This window comes from Chenopodium quinoa, unplaced genomic scaffold (genome assembly GCF_001683475.1).
Source record: "Chenopodium quinoa cultivar QQ74 unplaced genomic scaffold, ASM168347v1, whole genome shotgun sequence".
In the NCBI taxonomy this organism is placed as follows: Eukaryota; Viridiplantae; Streptophyta; class Magnoliopsida; order Caryophyllales; family Amaranthaceae; genus Chenopodium; species Chenopodium quinoa.
The window spans coordinates 8,106,430-8,129,334 of NW_018742418.1; the positions used below are offsets into that span (position 1 = coordinate 8,106,430).

Consider the following 22,905-nt stretch of genomic DNA (forward strand, 5'->3'; position numbering starts at 1 on the left):
GTATTCATCAAGGTTCCACCGATGATTTTTTTTTTTTTTACACGGTAAGCTATCGGGGGGGTGTCCTTCCTATCACAGGAGGGGTGGAGTGAGGATCGAACCCAGATCAAATTTGGGGGAGATGGAGGGACAAACCGTTCCACTGATGATATACGGACTATGATTATATACTCCCTTCATTTTTCTAAATTAGTTACATCAAGGCTCAACCGATGAGGGCTAAGGCTCTGTTCAAACTCATCACATTATTCTTATTACATACTACCTGCTTTTTTGTTCAAATCAAAACAAACCAAACTAGAAAATTTTAGTGGGTAGAATAAAAGGATTTAATAGAGTATAAAGTATATTCCTGCGCTTCAATCATCATCAGCTTAAGATTTTGGTTGAGTTACTACTCTAACATGGTATTATATCAAGGCCAGCGAGACACCAAGGTCACACGTTCAAATACTCTTCATTTAATATTTAGCGCTGGGTATGAGGAGGGTCCATGTTGCATCTACACTTCAAACCCAATGAGCTCTCGTGTAAGGGGACGTATAAAATATAAAACATATTTTTAAAATTCAACCATCATGTTAAGCTTTTAGTTGAAATACTCGTCTAACAAGAGTATATAGGACTCCTATACAGGAGTACGAGTATATAAGAAACGATTACGGAGTATTTTGAAATGGATATAGTGAGTAGAATTTTATTTAAAAAATGAGAAAAAAAAATTAATGAAATTATTACTCATATTATAAGTGTTCAACTACCCCTCTGGCAGAGTCATAATTGTCGAGCCTAAAATGACACCAGAAGATAAATATGAGTGGAGAGATTTCTGTGCAGGATTTGCACCCAAATTTTAATGCTAAAGGACAAATATTGCAAACGACGTGCCTTAACCAATAATAATATTAATACTATAATAAAATTAAATCACCATTTTTATTTTGAATTATTTTGGGACCAAATTATAACCTTGGGATAAGTTTTTTGATAAGATAAGGTCTTATGGTAGAGAAAGGTGGGCGTTTTTTTCCTTCTATCTTACTGAATATAGGAATAAAGTGAACTTAGGACAATTTATTTTATGTTAGTGCTTCTTAAATCAAAATAAAAATAAATTAAATTAAAGTACATGTAACATGTTAAAAAAAAGTGGTTTTGGGTTCGAATTTAGAGGCAACTAAGATTATGTACTTTTTATCTTCTTTTTAAGCTTAAATATCACCTAATCAATCATTGAGGAACTTTGTTCTAATTATCTTATCCTAAATCAACGTCAAAGATGAAAAAAAGTGTAATTTTTTTATCCTATTATTTTAGTCAATGATTTCATGTAGCTTTAGGGTTCCGCATACATTATAATTTCATCATATAGTGGTATATTACAAGTATTTTCAAAGAACTTGGCTTGAAATTGCTTTATTATTAAGCATATGTATTTATGTTGTAATGGTCCAGCACTATGTTAGCATATTTGAAGACGAATATAAAGAAAATTAATCGATAACAATTAATCTCCATAGTTATTATGGGTAGTTGATAATTTTAATACTAACGTTATAGAAGTACTCAAATTATTAATCTCAAGTTCAAAAGGTATTAATTAAACACAACAGTATCATGCTTTATCCCATGTACACATTATAAAAACAGTAAGTACAAAAGATAGGTAAATTTATTGAAGAGAGGACTTTCATGTGATATGTTTATAATAATTCTATTTTTAATTAATTACAAAAAATGCTTTTGCATTGTTGCAGTATTTGATTATTTAAATCTTTTTTATTTTACATGCCAACTAGCAAAATTATATTCATCCATGTTTCAAAATAATTTTCACATTGTAATAGCCTTGTATTTTATCCTGCTCCACTTTATTTAGATAGAAACATATTTGGAAATTAGCCACAATCTATTTCTATTCATCATTTAAATAGAAATATGTTTGAAAATATAACTACAATTTATTTCCATTTTAGTACATGCAATCACCATTTCAAACATGTCAAAATTACTAAGTTGGTGTTCGTTTCGGATGGGGGAAGTAAAACAAACACATCTATGAGTAATTTTTTTTTTTAAACTCCATATTTGAATTTCAAAAGGTTGTTAGTTTTGAATTTTGAAATCAAATACTACTATCTCTACCTAAAAAGAAAAGTTTCAACCTTTACATTAATTAATACTCAGTAATTACATTCCTCAAATAACAACTCCGTATCATATTTTTTTAATTATACTTATTTAATTATATTTGGACATTTTACGAATTGCAGTCTTATACAAGTAGAGTAGATTATAATTATACACTTAATTTTTTATTTTTATTTTTTCTCTCTTTTGACGTATCAAAAATTATGATGCAAAATTGTGCATACAGTTGTATTTTACCAAATTACAGTTCACACCTAGCTACAAAGAAAGACAAATCTACATAATGTCACTCATAATTTAGTTGAGACATGATTCCTTAGATGACATGACGGTCCAAAAATGACACCAAAAAAAATGTACTGTACAATTTATATGAAACTTAATTTATTCGCATAGATAAAGAGTATTATAAGCATAATAACTAGTACGAGTATTATCGTAATAAGCTCAATATTATAAACGAGATTTAATCCTGCACTAAATACGCAATATGAAGTACGTATTAAGTAAACTCACTTTTAAACACAATGTTGCAGACGAGACTTGATCCAGCAATTAAGTACACAGTATGTAACAACTAAACTCATAGGCATTATTCATATCGAAGTTAAACCCATGTTTTCATCATCACGTAACCACGTCGAATCAATAACAATAATGACTACATTCAAAAATCTTCAACTCATGAGTCATACGATTCAAATATTAAAACATTAAAAAAAAAAAAAAAAAAAAACAAGATCTTTTTACATTATTCATCAGAGTTTCAACCTCTCTATCATCATATCTCTAAACATGGAACCAAAAACTTTGGTTAGTATTAACTTTAATGATAATTAATTAACTAACAAATAGTAGTGCATAACTAAAACAACATTAGTCAAAAATAATAATGAGCAAATTAAAATTAGCTGAGAAATTAATTAAAAATTAATCATTGCGCTTTCGCTTCTTGACCACCACAATTAGCAAAATTAAACTCAAGAGACGAACCAAGAACTCCCCCACAATTCAATCCCACATTACTATTATTATTAGTATTATTGTTGTTGTTACTACTAATATTAGCATTTCCATGATTCCCATTACTACTAGAAGTGACAGTAGTTTCAGCAATGGTTATACCAGATTTGTCTCTCCGCTGCGGCGAGGCCGAAGATGAAGAAGGTAAAGCTAAAGCCGAAGCCGAAACAATACCAGCAGCACCACCAACACCAGCAGTAGCACCCGAAGCGGAGCCGGAATGTTTGTTGTTATGCATCCAAACTTTAAAAACACTTCTATCAACACCCACTTCTTTACAAAACTCTTGTACTAATCTTTCTTCCCCTTTTTTCAATCTCCACCCTATTTTCTCCGAGAATTCATACATTTTCTCCTTTTGCTCTTGGCTGAATTTTGTCCGAAACCGCTTCTTGCTCTGGAAATTACCATTCTGCCCTCCACCACCGCTACCGCCATTGTCAGAGTAAAATCCTGTCACAACCCCTACTCCAGCGGATGCGGTTGAATTATGCACCATTTCGTGATCCGAAGGGCTGTGAGTGTGGCCGCTTAAGGAGAGGAGAAGCTGAGACGCAGAGGGAGGCGAGTGAGGCCTACGCACCGCCGAAGAAGGCGGGATGAGGTGGTGGAGGGGTGTTGGGTCGTCAGGGTCACGGCGGTGGAAGTTGCGATGACAGCCACACGCTGCGCAAGTGAGTGAAGTGGGGTCCACAGCGTTAGCGGTGGGTCCCGGCATGAACTCGCAGCACCCGTCTAGGGCGTGACCTCCTATGCTCGCCGCGTGGTTCTTCAAGCACTCCTTGTATGACACGTGCTGTTGTTGTTGCTGTTGCACGTTTTCGTTGTTGTTGTTGTTGATGTTGTCGTGGTGGATGTTGTAGCTATGGTGGTGGTGGTGGTGGGCCCTCTTAGCAGGCGGAGGGTGCGGAGGAGTATCGGTGTCGGAGTCGGAGGTGCGAGGAGTCACGGTGGTTGTTGCGGAGGTGGGCCCACTTATGAAGTCCATAGCCATTGAGAGAATGGGTCGGGTTTTGGTCGGGTTTGGAATGGGTTTGGGTCAAGGGAGCAAAGGAAGAAATGGTGGGAGAAAAAGGAAGAGGTTTTGGGTAATGTAGTGAGATTTAGAAGAAGAAGGTTTATGGGGGGAAAATAAGGGGGTGTTTGGTGGGGCTAGTTGTTGTTGAGAAGGTAATAAATATGTCTCAGAGTCTACTACTTAAAATAGGAGGGTGTTTTTAAATTTTTAAAAATTAATTATTAGTTTTTTTAAAAGGAGAGAAATGTGTACACGTGGCACATTGGGAGTATGGGAGGCCACATGAACCCCACTACGAGGCATAATTTGATTCGTAAGATATGGTTAATCTCCCTTCCTTCTTCTTCTTTAAGATTAGGCTAACCTTATTTTGCTAATAACTTGACCACTAATATAACCTTTTGCCCACTAATTCTTTGTTTATGGTTGGTAATCATTGATGACAAGTACTCTTGTGATCTACTATTAGTTGGGACTTAGGATTATTGTTTCGATGTTTCTTCGATCTTGTTGAGGTTTTGATTTGATTTTGAGTGACTTGTTTAAATTATATTGTAAAGTACAATGACTTCTTGTAATTAAACTTTAAATAATAGATCAAGTTGGATTCCTTTTCATGTTGAATGAAGATTCGTTCAATTCCATTAAGCTAAATTGTTGAAGTAGGACGCTGTTACTAAATATATCAACCAAACATAAAATGGTAATGAGCTATACAATCGCCTTTTTGATGTATTGAAAGAAAGATTAGAGGGAGAAGAAGGAATAATTTGAAAAAAGCTTTTTGGATAAGAATGTAAAATTATATTAGTTAGTTAAGAAAGCTTAATGTAGGTTACTACATGAAACTATATACGACCATACCACAAGGGTATTATGTAAATTTTAGGGGAATCTATAAGTCTACATATCAAACATAAATTTTGAAACTAGAAGTCTTCATATGGAATAGCTAGCTGGGCAAAAAGAGGATAAGAACCACTAGTTGATATCCTTTCAATGCATAATTATTAGTTCATTAATAACTAGTATTTAAGTCGGATAATGTCTCGAGTTAGCATGAACAACATCTTATTATATTTTAATACATGAAATAATGACATATATAATCCTTTTAACAAATGTTATTGATAATATTTTTTTAAATGAAACACATAATGTGATATAGCTCATTAAATAAGTTTCTACTGTTGAAATTTGAGGTTGCAAATTAAAATCTAAATAAATTATAATTTTGATCTTTAAAATGTAAGTAAATGACATAAAATGATGAAGAGCACCACATGAAAAGGTATTGTAGAGTAAGTTTTTTTAATTTTACAAGTAGATAATCTTAACATTCATGTATTTTTCCTTCTCAAAATTAAAAATAACAACTATTAAGTTGCTAATCTTAACATTGGTGTATTTTTTCATCTCAAAATTAGAAGTACTAGCAACTATCAAGTTGCTAAACAATAAAGAATTCCTTAATTAGAAAAGAAGCAAGTCCTTGCTTTGTTTAAAATAGATGTCGGGCTTGTTAGATGAAAGGGGATCACATAATATTTGAAGTCATCTAAAGTATTGGGTTGGAAATTGGGATCATATTTATTATTATTTTTATTCTATTACTCTTTGTATGTTATCAATTGAATTACTTAACATCAATCATTTAGTTATTGGTAAGTGTGGATGATGTGACTTATATAAAATGGCTAAGTCACATAAAATGAAAATAGAGGATCTTATCCACAAGCCATTGGAAATTGAGGTCAATTATGATTAATTGATCAAACATTAATTTATGATTTAGTTATGCTTTTAATTGCATACGGATTATTATATCCATCCAAATTTTAGCAATATTGAGAAATTTGTAATGAATTATTCTCGTTTTTAGTTGTACTGAATTTCAAAACTTAAATTGTCTTTGGCATTGTTAGTTTCAATAATCATAGTGTCGTGTATACCAATTATAAGTGACAAAGACTTGAGCTTCGCCCTTGTGATAAATAAATATTACCCCATACTCCCATAAGGAGTAGCATACAATTCAAAGTATTCAATGTCCCTTTAATACTAGAGTATGTACTTGGGTATAACTTGTAAAGAGTAATTAAGCAATGTAAATAAGGGTATAAATGGCCCGCGATTTCTTCATAATTTTTTTTTTACTCTTATGTTAACAATTTCTCCGTTAGTGCACTTGGGTGTATAACGCTCATTATGCATTCAATGAACGTAAAGGCTAAATTTAAAGAACATAAATGTTTAAATAAATGAATATAAATCTTACAAGAAAATAAAAGTTAAGATGAATGAGCAATTGAGCATGAACCCCAAAAGCAACCAACAATCATGTAGTTTAAATGTAAAAGAAGTAGAACATGCATAAACTTCACGTCCAAACTCAAAAAGCATGTACTTCAAAATCAAGACACATATTCAAAGTTTAAAAGAACATGTGCTATATTGAAGAAAAAAATTATAAATTAAACAAACATATAATTATAGTTCAAAACTAATTACATATATATAGTTCAAAATCAAAGAACATGTTTGTTGTTATTTTGACCGGGTGCATCATGAGCACTATGCATCCTAGTGCACCAAAAAAAAAAAATTGCCCTAGCCTCTACAATGGAAATAGGATACAAACATTTGACAATGTATAAAAAAAGGGTAAAATTCAAAGGGTTTTATTAGCGTTACGTGCTCCAAAGGTAAACTCACTTTAAAACTTGTAGTAATTTATCTACTTATTTCAATTGTAAATTGAGTGTGGATAGCCCTTATATAGTATTCCTTATTTATTATCCGTAGAGCTTAATTTTTTATTTTTTATTTTTTTAATTTACTTATAAATTTATACGAACTTATATAACAATTCTTATTTGAACTTAAGTTTTCCGAAATAAGTGAATATTTGATGAACAAAACATGGTCTAATTGACGAAAAATGAGATAAGGCTTATATATACTCTGTGGTTGACTAAGATATTTGGTGATACATTTTTAATTATAAGATTATATGAACGATAAATTTTAAAAAAATCTTCCTAGCTAAATTCCATATGGTACAAAGAACCCTTTATTTTTTATTTTATTTTTTTAAACCTTCTTTAAGTAATAAAATTAGTGGTCCTATATTCCAATAGAATAATAAACTTTAATAAGGGTAAGATAATTGTAATCTTTTGAACGAAGTTGTTATCTAGTACTCACCAAAGGCTGAATTCTTACAAAGCACCTTCAACTAAGTCGATCCCCACTCTTATTATTTTTGTGGACATGAAAGAATTATGTAACACCAACAAGATCTTACCACCGCAATATATCTTAGTTGGATATTATTGCCTACGGCTGATCAGAATCTAATCAGAATAAAGCAGTTGATCATGATTCTTAAGGTGAACGTCTTTCATTTTGTCATTATCGATCGATAATTTTCGTATTTTTGAATTTGTTTAAATTAAATAATTAAATAGAAATAGCTGAAAATTCTAATGTAGTTTTATGACTTTTGACTACCATAATTTGTTAAAAAAAGGACGGCTGAGATTGTTTGTTTTTTATTTATCTTTAATTAGTAATTTTAATTAAAAATTATTTTATATATTTTTTTATTTCTAGAATTCCAAAAGTATTAAAAAATAATAATTTCTAAAAGATCAAAATATATTTAAAATTATTGAAAAATTATTTTTAACTAAAATTACTAATTAAAAATAAATAAATAAAACAAATAATCTTAACCGTCCATTTTAAAAAATTATGGTAGTCAAAAGTCATAAGACTATATTTAAATCATCTAGAAATAGCACGCATGTTTGAATTGTTAAAAGTTGTTGCAGTAAGGCCTGGTCAAGGATCATGGATTAGGATTATCGTTTTAGCAATAGGAGGGATGTAATACATCAGTGATGGGTTTAGAAAATATATTTAATGTGGTCAATATGCTACTATAAATTTGAATTTTATTAACGGGATATATGGGTAGGTTTAATACGAAAATTTTCCAAAAATCTAATAAAAATTTACTGAATATAAAAATATATATATATATATATATATAATAAAAAGTCTAAAATCAAGTGGGTTAGTTTAATTCATGAACTGCTACTCTTATGTAACTACGTTAATAGTTACGATATATATTGCCTCTCACTCGATAGGTAAAGTGATTACCATTGAATCTATGAACCTAATTTTCTTGAGAATTTTTCTCAACGCATAATGTATTTTCTTGGCGGAGATAGAATTATTATCTAATCAGATTATTGACCTATTTTTTTACTTCACAAAAAATTATAAAATAGAAAATAAAAAAGGATGCGTAGGGTGTTATGGTTGTGTGCATTTATTGCAAAATTAATTTATGCGTTGAAATGAAACTTGTAAAAATGAAAGTTGAAGAAGTACGTATCCAACAGTATAACACTATTTACAGCAATCAGACACTCCGCGTGAAAAAGAAAAACTGTAATAAGAGGTAAAGTTATGTTAACATCAACAGCAATCAACTTTGTAGCCGATCGATCGACTCATCAACTTCATACAATTATTACCATATATTGCTGCTCCCATGTAACGTTAGTTTCATTTTTGTTGTAACTCTTGTGGGTGACAACATATTGGGTACTCATTTAAGTCTTGTCACTATTTACATTCGCGATAATATAATCTAAATTACATTGGATGAGAAGAGAGAGGTGACGGTGGTGTGCTGGTGTTGAAGGAGGGTAAGGAGTGAATTAGGGTGGAGATAGTGGGGCTGGAAGGGGTAGCCAAAGCCACCCCTAAAGTGGAGATAGTACGATGCATTATTAATTACTCCGTAATTTTGATGGTTGTTTTGTTTTTAAAGTGATTGTTTTCATTATTATCAAACTGATCATGCGAGTTTATAGATTGTATTTCATGCTTTACAAAGATAGTGAAGATATATACGTTTTCAAAACATTGGAAAAAGAAAAATCTTCTAATACATTTTGTATTTTAATGCAAATTTTGTCATTAACAACCTTATATAAACAATGTTTTTTAAACAACTACCTTTTATAGATTATTTCACTAATAAAGGGGTGTCAATTAGAATAGTCTTTGTTGGCACCAAACTAAGTACCAATACAATAACTTATAAGTAACCAAGCAAAACTTAGTCTAGTGGTAAGGTTTGTCATTTCACAATCAAAAGGTTGTGGGATTAAACCCCATTAGAGGCAATTTAGGGTGGGGATCCTCTTACCCTTCCCCCACTCCCAAATTGTCCAGCCCCCTAACCCGGTTCGGATTGGACCTGTGACTCTGTGAGAGGTTCCGACCCAATAAAGACCTTCTTCTTACCGTTAAAAAAAAATACAATACCTAAGTACCAAAAGTGGATGAACTTCATCATTAATTATTAGAAACTCCGTAGTGAAATACGCTCCTTCACAATGCAATACAACCACACTAATATTTTTTGCTCATTTAAAAACATGTAACTATATTAAAAGTGAGAAGATTGAATACAAACCTTGTTTTTTTTTTTTTTTTTTAATTATTATTTTTAAAATCTATTTTCTTGATGATAAACCTTGAATTTTTTTTTTGACAAACCTTGAAATTGTGGAAGCTAAGATGTCGGTACAAAAAGGTCAAAAAAAATTAAAAACGACATCTACCTGTATTAAATTAAGTAATGGGTGATTTGGTATGTTTAATCCTTTTTTAATCCAGAAGTTGGTTGCTTAGAGATCTTAACTTTGATTCCTCGGTTGTGGTAGAGTGAAGAATGTCACACCCAAAAAAGAAAGCGTAGAATCTCAATCCGATTTTGGACCACCAATTTCCCATGTTAATCCCATATATAGTTTTTTGACATTATCAAAGTTTTGATTAGTATATATCTATAATGATAGATTTCTAGGGCCATGTTAAAATTAATATAATACCCTTCAATTCTTCATATATGTCTTATATCAAAATGAGCTTATTAGATTTCCTATTATTTTATACTTCTTTTTTACTCCTTAATTAGTGAATGACCAATCGAATTATTAATTTTTGACAAGAAGGAAAAAAGAGTCTAACTCCCAACCGGCACCGGTAATAATGCAATGAAGAAGTTTTACTTTCTTCACCGTCATAGTACAAGAAAATATACATTAAACACCATATTTGAACTCCTAAGCATGGACATCAACAATATTGATGTAACAATAAACCCCTTAGTTTTGCTTAAATTTTCAACTTTTCTTTCTCGTATTTCTTCTTTTAGCTTCTCTCATTCCTTTCTTTTCAACTAGGCCATTATCTTATTCCTCATCGTTTAATTATAATAGCCAGTTAGGGAGTATTTTGGTGAATTCTAACATGTTTGTCTTGTTTAAGGTATATGGGATTATTTTTCTCCATTATGTGTGTGATAACTGATATTTGGAAAAAAAAAAAAAAAAAAAAAAAAACAAGGAATTTCACCAATGTATGCAACCATTTTTACGGCCTTGCTAGTGTAATTTTACAAGTTTTTATTGAAAAACCTTTGACAATTTCGTTTTATTTGCGCATAATTAATTAGAGGTATTTGTTCGGTATGGTTGTTATAAATTTATTGTTAGATTTTAGAGCTATGTATATCATCCTCATTATCAATCTTTGATAATTTCGTTTATTTATCGTTGAACTGATGTTATTCTTTGTTACGTGTGTATGTGTTAAGGTTTTTGGACGGTAGGAAATTGAATTGAGATTATATGTTTATAAAATAGGTGGAGAAATAAGATAGAGAAGAAGCCACATGGGTGTTAACAAAAAAAATTAAAAAAATTATAAAAATCAGAAATAAAGAAAATAATTTTTATGATTTTTTTTTATACGGTATGATGCCGGAGGATTCCCCACCCTATCACATGAATGGGGGATGAGGATCGAACCCCCAACCACTTGGGGGGGAGGGGAGATGGATGGACTAACCATCCCTCCATTTTCTATGTCCTCAAATAATAATATAAAATAATAAAATTAGTAAGATTTAACTTTTTCGGTAGTAATTTTTAACCTAGCCTTTTTTATATCATTGTATGTGATAAAGTATATAAAACGATCATGAACTTTAACTATCAGTGTAAGCTTTTGGTTGATTTGATCCTTAATTTAATATGGTATCAAAGCTAACGTGACAAGAGGTCACAGGTTCAAATTTCATCCACATCTTCTATTTAGTGAAAATATTTCACGCATAGTATGTAGAAGAGGAGGAGGGCATGCTGCATCCATATTTCAAGTTCAAAGGGTGCTCATGTGAAGGGACGTGATAGATAGAGTATATAGAATAATCTTAGATTTCAACCATCAACTTAACTTTTTGATTGCGATGGCCTAACAGTATGCACCCATGGCTATAGCCTATAGGTGGTGGTGTATGTAGGGTATCTAACACATGGATTGTTGTTCTATGAAAATAAAATTGACCAAAATTCACAATTAGTCTCAGGTAATAACTCCCTAATAAATAGCGGTAGCAATCAAAATTTTACATAAGATAACAAAATTATAGTGGGATTAGAATAATGTTCTGACAGTATAGTATAAACTTCCTTACTGTCCATAATAGCACGCGTGATAAGTGAGATCAATAGCAGCATATTGGAATTTGACTAAGGATAACTTCATTACACTCACATTGTAGGGCATATCAAAGATTCGACCAAAATTACGTTTCTATACCATAATAAGTGGCCTAGCTTGGTTAATTAGAAGGGAAAAAAATCAGATTTGAATCCTAATAAATTCCAATAATTTGTAGCACAAAATCCTATACACCTCATTTGCGTTAATTGCGTATATTACAATTTTTTTTTTATTTTTTTTACTAAATTATTGGAATTTATAAGCTTAGTTAGTACATATGTCATATGTGTGTTTTAAAGAGTTCAAGGATATGAACGAGTTTAAAAAAACAAGTTTCCTAGCCAAGTTACTTTGGTGTGGAATTAGATCAAACTAAATTACCTCCTATGCTTTCGAAAAAATTGAATTAACTCCCATATTGGTGTATGTTTTTTTTTCCTTAGACAAATAAATTCTGTATTTTGGTTCTGATGATGCCCATGAGTGTAGCAAACAACATTTTGACTTGCAATTACTTAAAAGACAATTTCTTCTTATCTCAGTTAAGCAAACAAGCTAGCGTCGTTATAACATGTGCATAACTTATTTTAAAACCATAATTAAAAAGGTGGTCAGTTGGTCATAACCTACCCTAGCCCCCCCTGGTTTCAACTCGGTCTGCACGTATATGTATAGACTTGATGTAGAAGTGGATAAAGGACAATGTGGAGGAAGAGGGAGGAGGCTAGATAATTAAGAGGGTGTTTAGTAGGAGGGATAAGGGAAAATGGATAGAAATAAGAGAGAGGGGTAAGAGAAATAATGAAGTGTTTGTTTTGGTGGATAGAGAGGGATAGGGAAACATCCCCCCCCCCCCCCCCCCCCCCACCTCTTATCCCTCTAAATCTAATACCTAGGGTTGTGGTATAAGAGGAGGGATAAGAATTTTGATCTTAAAAAACCATTATACGCATATTGAAAAAGGAAGATAAAAGAGAAGGGAATGACCAATAAGGGTATTAAAGTATATTTGCCCTTCATCCCAATTTTATTTCCAATTCTTAATTTCTTACCGAACAAGGGACACACTTAACTTTATTCTTATCCCTTCCATCAATTCCTTATCACATCTTTATTCCACCCTCTTGTCATTCTTATTCCTATCCTCTTGTCAAACGCCTCATTAAGATAGAACCATGAATGTGTAAATGCGTGATATAGGCAATATAGCATTCCTAAACGAGGACGTTTTATAACAAGTGTCAAATAACATTGTGAAATAAAATACGTACTGATTCTACTGAAGTAATTTGATTTGCGGTTTGTTTTGCTGAAAAGAGCATTTGGGCGTTGCGGCCCAAAAACAATGACAAGGGCGATGAAGCCAAGGAAAGACAAATTGGAAATAATAATAATACGGAGTAATTGACGTGAAATTTCAACAAAATCATGAAAGTCAAGTAATCGTAGTCAACCATCACAATAACATCAGTACAGCTGTAAAAAAAAAAACATAATGCCCTTTTTTCGCAATAATAGAGGAACTTAACCCATCGTCCCATCTCCTACGACTACTGCCTATTGGCTAACCCAACCTAGCCTCCTAGCTACCCTACTTAAATTAGGCACATGACAATATAACGCAATAAAATTAAACACTTTTATTTTCCATTTCTAATTTTTAAGGCTTTTTTGATAAAAAGTTCAAGTAATTTTTTTTTTCCACTTAAATACTACTTCTGTTAAATATTAATTATAATTTTAAAATATTTTATCTCACAAATAATACCCTAAAATTACAACTAATATTTAGGTAGCACCTTATATTTAGCTCAAGTAAAGACTAATGAGTCCAAACAAAATTATTATAAGAAAGCCTTCAAGAAAAAATTAATTTATGAAAAATAACTTTAGTTAAAGGTTAACAAATGCTATTCAAACTAATTCAAATAAGTTATACAGCGGAAAAATTACTATATGTAATTGGCAAAAAAGACCTTTTATTAAATACATTGTCTATTGCTTTTGTTAAAGAAATTATAGACCGGTTAAAAAATATTAGTAATGGTTGAACTTGAGGTCATTACGTACTATTACGTGGTGCTACATGCGCTAGTATTGAGCGTACTTTTTACTAATAGTCATATTTTGAAATACAATACGGAGTATCAGTATCTACTAATTAGGCATTGCTCAATTATGAAAGTTCATAGAAGTTTGAGTACCAATGTTTCATACTAGTCAAAACTCGATTGCCACTACTACATTTTTGATCTATTGCAACCCCTAAATCCGTTGCATTAGGCGTAAAAATCCGTGGCATTAGGCCTAATGCAACGGCCATGTACCGTGGCATCTGCTGGCGTTGCAGTAGGTCTAATGCAACGGCTTATGACACCTAATGCCACGACACCACTGATCCGTGGCAATAGACCAATACCTGTTGCAACGGCATAACTTATCCGTGGCAATAGAGTACTGACTAATAATTATGATGAAATTGAACCTATTGCAACGGCATAACTTATCCGTGGCAATAGAGTACTGACTAATAATTATGATGAAATTGAACCTATTGCAACGGATGAAGCTAATTGATACAATAATGGTAGGAGTACGTATCTACTGCAACGGATTGATCATTGGGATTTTTTTTTTTTTTGTTGGGTGAATGGTAATATAATATTAATTAGTCGGTACAAATCTAAATATACTAACATAAACAAATTAAAGTATCATTTATATATAATAATTATAATGCAAAATACGTACATTACAAAATATTACTTGCCTATTTTTGGTATGACATACGTACCGTACTAATAATAAATAAAAGTTAGATAATTCATTTGATCGTCCAAAATACAAATTGTCAACATATATATAAGCCGAAATATCCAAATCTTCACAAAGCTGGAACTTGAATAAGAGTCGCCAACATATATGCACCATTTGTTAGATGGCTAGTCACTATACTTCCGCTCCATTTGACTCCCCATTCACCTACACGTAAAATTGAAAAAAATAAAAGAAATATAATTAAACTAAATTTGAACCACGTAAAATATCGAATAAGTATCTACTTTCTACTATTAATACAATAGGAAAGATGGTAGCAAAAATCATGTAAATAGTCTATATCAGGCCTCATAACCCAAGCAAGACATAATCTATATCAGGCTATGCAAGTAAATAGTAGCTTGCAAAGTAAAAACAACTCCGGAAACAAAGGCGATCATAAAAACAGTAAACTGAAAGAGTGACTTTTTTTGTCATGAAACTATGTCAATATTGCACAAAACCAGCTCAAAACCATATACATAATACCTCAGCCTCTTTAGAATGCCAGTATTGCAAAAGCTCTCTAAATTGAGGTTCTGAAATTGTGTCTGGCTTATGAAACCATCGTAAAGCATCAGTGGGATATGCAGAGAAGTAGTTCCTCTTAGTAAAGCATTTATGAGCTTTCCAGCGTCACCCATTCTCTTCCAGCTTCAGGAACCATATATTTTTCCTAAACAAATCATGAATATAAAACATTAGTATGTAACATGTATGTAGCATATGGAGGTCCAATTATTAACGTGGAATTAATTATGTAGAAAATGAAATCCAACAAAATGAATTATAATACTACGTACTTGGACATACTCCCACATTTTGTCAAGTGTGGGTAGACTTGGAAAGTTAATATAATTTAGTGGTGCAAGTTCAGAATCCCTTGCCACAGTACCTAAGAATTGCTTGAACTCCTGAACAATTTCCCGTGTAGGTCCAACTGGTTGGCCAAGTGAGTTTAAAATAATAACTTCACGCTCGTCTCTTGTTCGTGCATGAACCTTGGGTAGCATTGTTGGACCTCGATGCCTTTTTCTGTTAGGAGCTTTTTCAGGTTCTTTTTCTGGTTCTGTGCACATTTTTTACTTAAAAGGTTTTTACTAAAGCTGAAAAGACCAACATGAACACGCACTGAGCATTGAATGTTCAGTTAAATCAAGAAAAAGAATTCAAGATACTTCACAAAAATTACAATAAAAATCACAATCATAAGAAGATAGATTTCTATTCAGGCAAGAGAAGACAAACTTAGAAAGCCAACAATCTACTTATCCAGGAAAGCCAATAAGACAAATTTGTAGTCATCTCTATAATCACATAGAAACATGACAATAAGATCACACTCATAAACAGATAGTCATCCATCTAATTATCCAGGAAATTAATAGAAATATGACGAAGAATTGAACCGCAAGTCTCATTCCGAGCAATAACATTCCACAAGAAAAGGGCTCTGAATCAGATAATATCTGCATTTTCTTTTACAGCTACAGATTAAGTTTTAGACAAACACAGAAAAGCAATGCAAGGAAGAGGCATCCTTGGCTGTCCCTGTCCCTGTCCCTGTCCCAATCAATATCAATATATATATATATATATATATATATATATATATATATGAGTCCCAAAACCTTTATCTGAAGCTGACACATTCAATTTATTATCAAATTTCTAACGTTAGAACTTTCTTCTGTATCTCATGAATACTAGTATGAATATTATACAACTACTAAACTTTACTTACATACACACATATTACATACGACCAATTAATATTTGAATCAAAAAATGAAGAGAGAGATGATGGGTTGATGAGATAAGGTGGTGAACGAGAAAATAAAAATAAAAAAATGAAATCCCAGTTTTGATGACTGAGCTCAAAAGGATTAAAACAGAAAAAGAGGTCTGTAAAACCCCCTAGTAGATGGGGAGGAAGTAAGAGAAAAACAATACCTTGCATTCCTTCCCTTCCATAGTTAGATAGAACTTCATCTTGTATTTGTTGAACACCTTCATATTCATCACCAACACCATCATCATTCTCATTCAGTGCATCCGCTTCATCAAGCCACCTACTTAGTGCATCCGCATCATCATTGTCATTCTCATTAAATGCAGCGCCACAAATCCTTGTGTTTCTTGTAAGAGAATCATTCAATGACTGATTACTAGCTACAAACGCTTCATTATTTTCTTTTTGCTTTTTCCGAAACTCGAAGTACGCTGACATGGAACCAGGAGAACAGAACGCTCGTTTTGATCCCTTCTTTTCTGAGATAACTTGCTCCTTCTTTTGGATGCATTGATCTTGAACTCTAGCAACCTTAAGTGATTGAATGTTCTGAACTTCATCAACTGCATGCTTCTTACGGCTATTCACTTCCACAACATCAGCCATAGTTTTGGGGCGAAGTGATGATTTATTTACTTGCTTTGAAACCTATAAAACAAAAGGAAAATAAAGCATTACTTATTACATGTAAACCGTGATAAACTATAAAAACAGCCTGTATAAATGAAAAAATAGAAGTACACACCTGTTTACTGGATTTTCTTTTTCCAGAAGTGAGATTGTCAGTTTCAACCTCATTTTCACCATCATATTCCGACATAGAGGCATCATCCTCATTTTCTGGTGTACTATTCAGCATTGCACTTGGACAAAATAAGGCTTTTGTTTTGTCTTCAAGTATCTTATTAGCAAGAGATGCCGATCCTAGGGCTTCCATTCTTTCTGCATTGACTTTCAGTTTTTGAAGCCGTTGCAGCTCATATTCCGTAAGCTGATATTTGGAAGCAGCAACTTTGGGTCTACTCCGTTTCATCTGGGAAAAAAAATGGAAGTATGTTAATTTTGAATGTAAATACAATAAACTGAATAGAATTACAATGTAAAATAAGCTCATTTATAACATATAGTGAAGTATTAAAAAAATGTATGTTAATACCATCTGAAAACTCTCTAGGAGGGATTTGAATAGCATAATGCCACCCTTCTCTATTCAAATCTTCTACATAAAACACTTGATGTGCTTGATTTTCTAAGATCAAAGGTTCTTCTTTAGAAACGGTCTTATTCATATTAACCGTAATGAGCTCATCATCATCCTTTTCTGAGTGAAACCATTGACATCTAAATAAGACAACACTGAAATGACCATGATAGGATATCTCAATGATTTCTGTTACTGATCCAAAATAATTAACATTTCCCACAATAGGATTTTGATCTTTGGAGCTTGCAAAGCTATGTGTAGTGGCTATTAGAGTGACGCCACTGTTTTGAGTTACGCAATTTGCATCTCGCTTCATGGTATGAAACCTATAGCCGTTAACTGAGTACCCTGTGTGCTTTTTGGCAACATGAGAGGGACCTTTTGATAACCACAACATATGGTCCTGGATATTATCATGGCCTTCTTTAAGAATCAAATCAACTTTCTCCCTAAACCAATCCACAAGGTCCTTTACAAGATTATTACCTTCCTTATATATTCTTAACTGAAAAGAAGATAGCAAAATCTTACTATGTTAGTTCTATTACCATTTCCTTTTTACAGGGGAATATCATTCAGCAGGAAAATATGGAGCTATGCGAAAAGGTAAACCTTATGCGTCAAGAAAACACCGACATGTGTAAGAAGGTACGAGACCCTATGACAATCAAAAGAAAACATGATCTACACAAGTTACTTGTTCTGTTTCCATTATAATTTGTACAGACTTATATAAGACAGATTGTTGGCTTGTCTAAGCTAATCAGCTTATTACCTTTCTCAGCTCTATAGTATGGGAAACGCGACTGAAGTCAGCAGCAATTCCTTGATGCTTGGGTATTCAGACCTTTCTCATGCGAATTACGTATTCAGACCCAGCCTTCTAAGCCTCTTTTAAAGCCCTCAGTGCAGCTATTATTCACACACACATATACAATGATACACATCTAAAGATTGAATAACAGTAATTTCCAATAATTTCTGTTAAATCTAAAGGCTTTAGGTGACTTCTTTAACTAAATACTAAATAGGAGAGCACATTGGAGTAAAAATGCCTAACCCATCAATGTCAGGTTAGTAAAGACTACTAGCCAAATAAGGGTTGACTTGTTTGACATTGCAAAACGAAGGATAGACAAAAACAAGAACAAGTAACTAATGAATGGAGATTTAACCATAAAGGGAGGACACAGATTACACACCAAATAGACTAGAGTATGGGCAATGAAAAACAAGGAAAACATAAAAATACTTGAAGGCCATTTGGATATACTTGAGTAAAAACTATAAATAAAGTTGGCTATATAAATAGTTTCTGACAATTTAGAGATCCAAGTTACTGACTATTACATGAAAGACAAATAAAAAACAATGGGACAAAAGAAGCACAATCAATATAGAAAACATAACTTATAATATTCATTAGCCTCTCATAAGCAACACATCAAAAAAGAATTGCCTGGCAACGCAAAAAACAGAGAGGAAAGTAGACATAAAGCATAATTACATAGCATAATTACATAAGAATTTCAGATATATTGTAAGTAGGAAACAAATACTTGAAATGTATTCTAAAAAGTTTAAAATAGGTTATACTATTTCCCTTTCTTGTTACAAATTTTATTGAAAGTTAGAAGAATGCAAATGGAATTTGGAGACAAATTTGCAACATAAACACACTACGGTGATATCATTAATAATTAGTCTCTGCCTAGCTAGCTCAGTTTGCACTTTGCAGAAATAAGTTCTGTAGCTACTACAAACTATTGACGAAAATAAGATTCAAAAACAGCTAACAAAATATGAATTCAAGAAACTAATGTCATCTTCATACAAGATACAACCCATAATTTGCTAAACTTCCCAACAAAAAAGTCACAAACAGCCATAAATGGCCACGACAAGCTTTCCATTGTATCTGCCTACACTATATACACCATGGATTTTCTGCGCGGATATACCCCAATGACCTTACAACAAAAGCTATGGCGTGGAGACGCTAGAAAACAGTAATACAATTACGAGGGCCTTGATATAATTTCAGATATATTGTAAGTAGGAAACAAATACTTGAAATGTATTCTAAAAAGTTTAAAACAGGTTATACTATTTCCCTTTCTTGTTACAAATTTTATTGAAAGTTAGAAGAATGCAAAAGGAATTTGGTATGCATTGAATACCAATCTAAGAGTTTTAAAACCAATGAAAACTTTGTATACAACTATATATTCTATCAAGGGATGTTTTGATCTAGATTGATGAACAGACTGAGTTGTATACACATTCAATTATGAAAAAAGAAATTTCGGCCACCCCAAAAATAAATAGTCAGAAACTTAGATCACTAAAGTCTTACCCCATGAACCAAATCAGCCACCCCAAATCAATATATCTTCTTAATATCCATTTATATGAAATTCCCCCAAAAAACCCCATTAGACTACTCAAATACAATATTCAGTACTTCTAGGTTTCAAAAATAATAAAATAAAAAAAAAAGTTGCTAAACAAAACCCATTAGCCTTTTAATTCCAAGAGTTACCAGAGCAGAAACTTCATCTTCCATGGCATCACATACAAATTCCCAAACACAAAAGCATAAACTTCAAATATAATTAACCCAAAACGAAAATTCGTTGAATACCTTGAAGCAAATTTCGAGCAATCAGCTCAAGGAAGGGACATGCAAGATGAAATTGAGACCGCCTGTGCCGCTATCAGCCACCACCGCCTGACTGCCGCTTTCAGCCACCACCGCCGGAGTGCCGCCTTCGTGATTTCTTTGCTTATTTTCCTCTTAGAATTTTGGAGTATTTTTCTTCGTGATTTTCGTCTCAAAATTTCGAAGTATTTTTGGAGAATTGAAGCTATGAGATCTGAGAAGATGGGGAAAATGGAGAAAATGGGAAAATGGTACTGTGAAAATGGTGAGAAATTGACAATGGGGAAAATGGAGAAAAGGGGGAATTGAAAGGTACTGTACGTGAGAATTGAGAATAGAGGGAAGCAAATTCTTCCACGTGTTGTTCAAAATATTTGGTGAAAAAAATAGAGGGAAGAAATGCGCGCTTCATTCGTTCTATATTTTTTCATGATACAACACATACCGTTGCAATAGCTCTCATTTTTGTTAAAATAGCTAGGCTATTGCAACGGTTCTTTACAGCCGTGGCAATAGCTATACCTCTAAGAACATTAGTGTTAAATCCGTGGCAATAGTCTACTCTATTGCAACGGAAATTAGAATACCGTTGTATTAGCCTTTATTAGGCCGTTGCATTTGGTCAAAAATGTAGTAGTGTGCTAATGTGAACATTCATCAGGCTACTTGAATTTGCACAGTGTGTTTCAATCATGGTCAAAGTTTATCTCTTTAAATGAAATATTAGAAATGTGATTAACAAAATGAAACAATGAGAGTATATATTATTTTTCTAGCTAGTTGAGAAGTCAAGCAAATTGCTTGTATTTAAATTGAGTTGTAACTCTTGTAAGAACCATTCAAAATATTCGTACAGTATGAAATTAGTACTGGAAATTAATGAATAATTCTATCAGACCTTTGTGACACCCAGGGATTAGGTTCATGAACTTATGTACTTTTGAAGACAGATTTGAAGTACAACTTACAAGTACCCCATGTTTGATTGTCCCATGATTACCTATCTGATTAACTGTACTTACTTAGTTGTAACTAACAATTAATTAAATTTTTATTTAACTCTTAATTTGTCATTAGATCAGATGACACCAATCTATTATAGTCCCTTAATTAATATATCTCATGTTTTTAATATCTAAGATATTCATCATTTTTATTCTGATTCTTTATGATAGATTGCTCCTTTCTTGTATTTGAAAATCGTCAAAATATATCAGTTATTTTCTAATACATGCTCATTTTTATATAGGCATAATGCACATGTACAATATTCATGGGCAAAAAAAAAAAAAAAAAAAAGGAACTAAAAATAAGTATATTGAGTCTACTCTATACATATTATGAATTTTCCAAGTTTTTATATTATGTTATTTATTTCAAATTTATACATAATTTAGCTGTAACTCTTTTAATTTTCTAATATTAGAATATTTTTAAAGATGTTTTCCAGCCTAAATTTCATTTTTTTAATTTATGATGACTATTACATATTCAAGTTCTTTTTTTTCATACGAAAAAATACTCTTTTTGTTTGATAGTAAAATTAATTGTTATAAAATATAAATCATATATCTACATAATAAAACTACTATCCAATGGTTGTCAAATTTCAAATACGTTCAAGTGAATTAATCCTTATGGATACAACAAATCGTTAGACCGTCTCTTCGAAAAGGTTGTATATACCAGCGATATGTGTGAGAAATGTACCACATTACAAGATTTATTCAACAATTAGCTTTGATGAAGGAAACTCTTATATACAATTTTATATATTTGTTAATTTAGATTTCATTTATAGATGTTGTATGACTTTTTATTAATGAATTGATTTAGTTTACAAAAATTGCAATTGTGTATAGATGTTAGAATATAGTATGCCTCTTTTAGGTTATGCTGGAACATACAACATTTTTAGATTGAAGGCTAGTTCTATTAACGATTTGCTAGAGCTATATATGAAAATGATTTCGACCTAATTCATTTGATAGTATTCTAAAATTTTACATTTGATGTGATCCTTTATGTACCTGTATAGGGAATGCATAGAATAATTAATGAACACAAACTCCATTGTATGAAGATGAACAAATTAACAAAAGTGTATGTATCACTTCATAACTTGTAGAATTATTGAAATTGAAAGATAAAACTGAATTAGTCAAGAATAAAGGGTAGGAATTGAAGTGCCCAAATTTTCAAATTAAAAATAAAATGGCTTACTTTCAACCTAGAAAACCTAAATATTTGTATAACCTACAAAGAAATGAGAGGAGGTAATTATAAAAGTACACCGCGAAATTATTCAAATAACTATAATTTTGCTTATGTGAATCACGAATTCACGATATGTAACCTAAAAGACGTATGTAAAAAGGGTTGAAAATCCAATTGGTATAATTTTACATACATTAGGAATCGAAATTATAGTACTATAATGTCAAATACTCCGTATATCATATATATATATGGGCAACGCCCCACGGGCTTAAAATGAATAATTGGATCACATAATGCCGACCTGAAATGGATGGACTTTGAGTGGGTTGTATTGAGTAATTAGGATCATAGTTAGCTGGATGAACCTCAGCCCACCCCACCCCACAATGTGGGCTCTATAGTAAAAGAAAGGCCATTTAAGC

The 22,905-nt window shown here is 32.1% G+C and overlaps 2 protein-coding genes across 6 annotated transcripts; both read right to left on the reverse strand.

Moving 5' to 3' along the window:
* Positions 1 to 2,722: 2,722 nt before the first annotated feature.
* LOC110712522 (zinc-finger homeodomain protein 8-like) lies at positions 2,723 to 4,430 on the reverse strand. Its single transcript, XM_021890991.1, has one exon. It carries the CDS (start codon positions 4,166 to 4,168, stop codon positions 3,086 to 3,088), a length of 1,083 nt encoding a protein of 360 aa, XP_021746683.1. The 5' UTR covers positions 4,169 to 4,430; the 3' UTR covers positions 2,723 to 3,085.
* A 9,986-nt stretch (positions 4,431 to 14,416) lies between these two features.
* LOC110712532 lies at positions 14,417 to 20,709 on the reverse strand. Of its 5 annotated transcripts, XR_002509607.1 has the most exons (7): positions 20,246 to 20,709; positions 18,377 to 18,513; positions 17,143 to 17,430; positions 16,559 to 17,045; positions 15,409 to 15,674; positions 15,095 to 15,281; positions 14,417 to 14,770 (listed from the first exon to the last, which is right to left on the reverse strand). XR_002509607.1 is itself a non-coding variant. In XM_021891005.1 (5 exons), the coding sequence occupies exons 1-5, from the start codon at positions 17,587 to 17,589 to the stop codon at positions 15,225 to 15,227; spliced, it is 1,134 nt and encodes a 377-aa protein (XP_021746697.1). In that variant the 5' UTR covers positions 17,590 to 18,366; the 3' UTR covers positions 14,417 to 15,224. The 5 variants fall into 5 exon arrangements, 1 of the variants encoding a protein (XP_021746697.1); XR_002509604.1 differs by lacking the exon at positions 18,377 to 18,513 and having other exon boundaries at positions 20,246 to 20,705; XR_002509608.1 differs by lacking the exons at positions 18,377 to 18,513; positions 20,246 to 20,709 and adding an exon at positions 17,554 to 18,367 and having other exon boundaries at positions 15,501 to 15,674.
* Between the last annotated feature and the right edge of the window lie 2,196 nt (positions 20,710 to 22,905).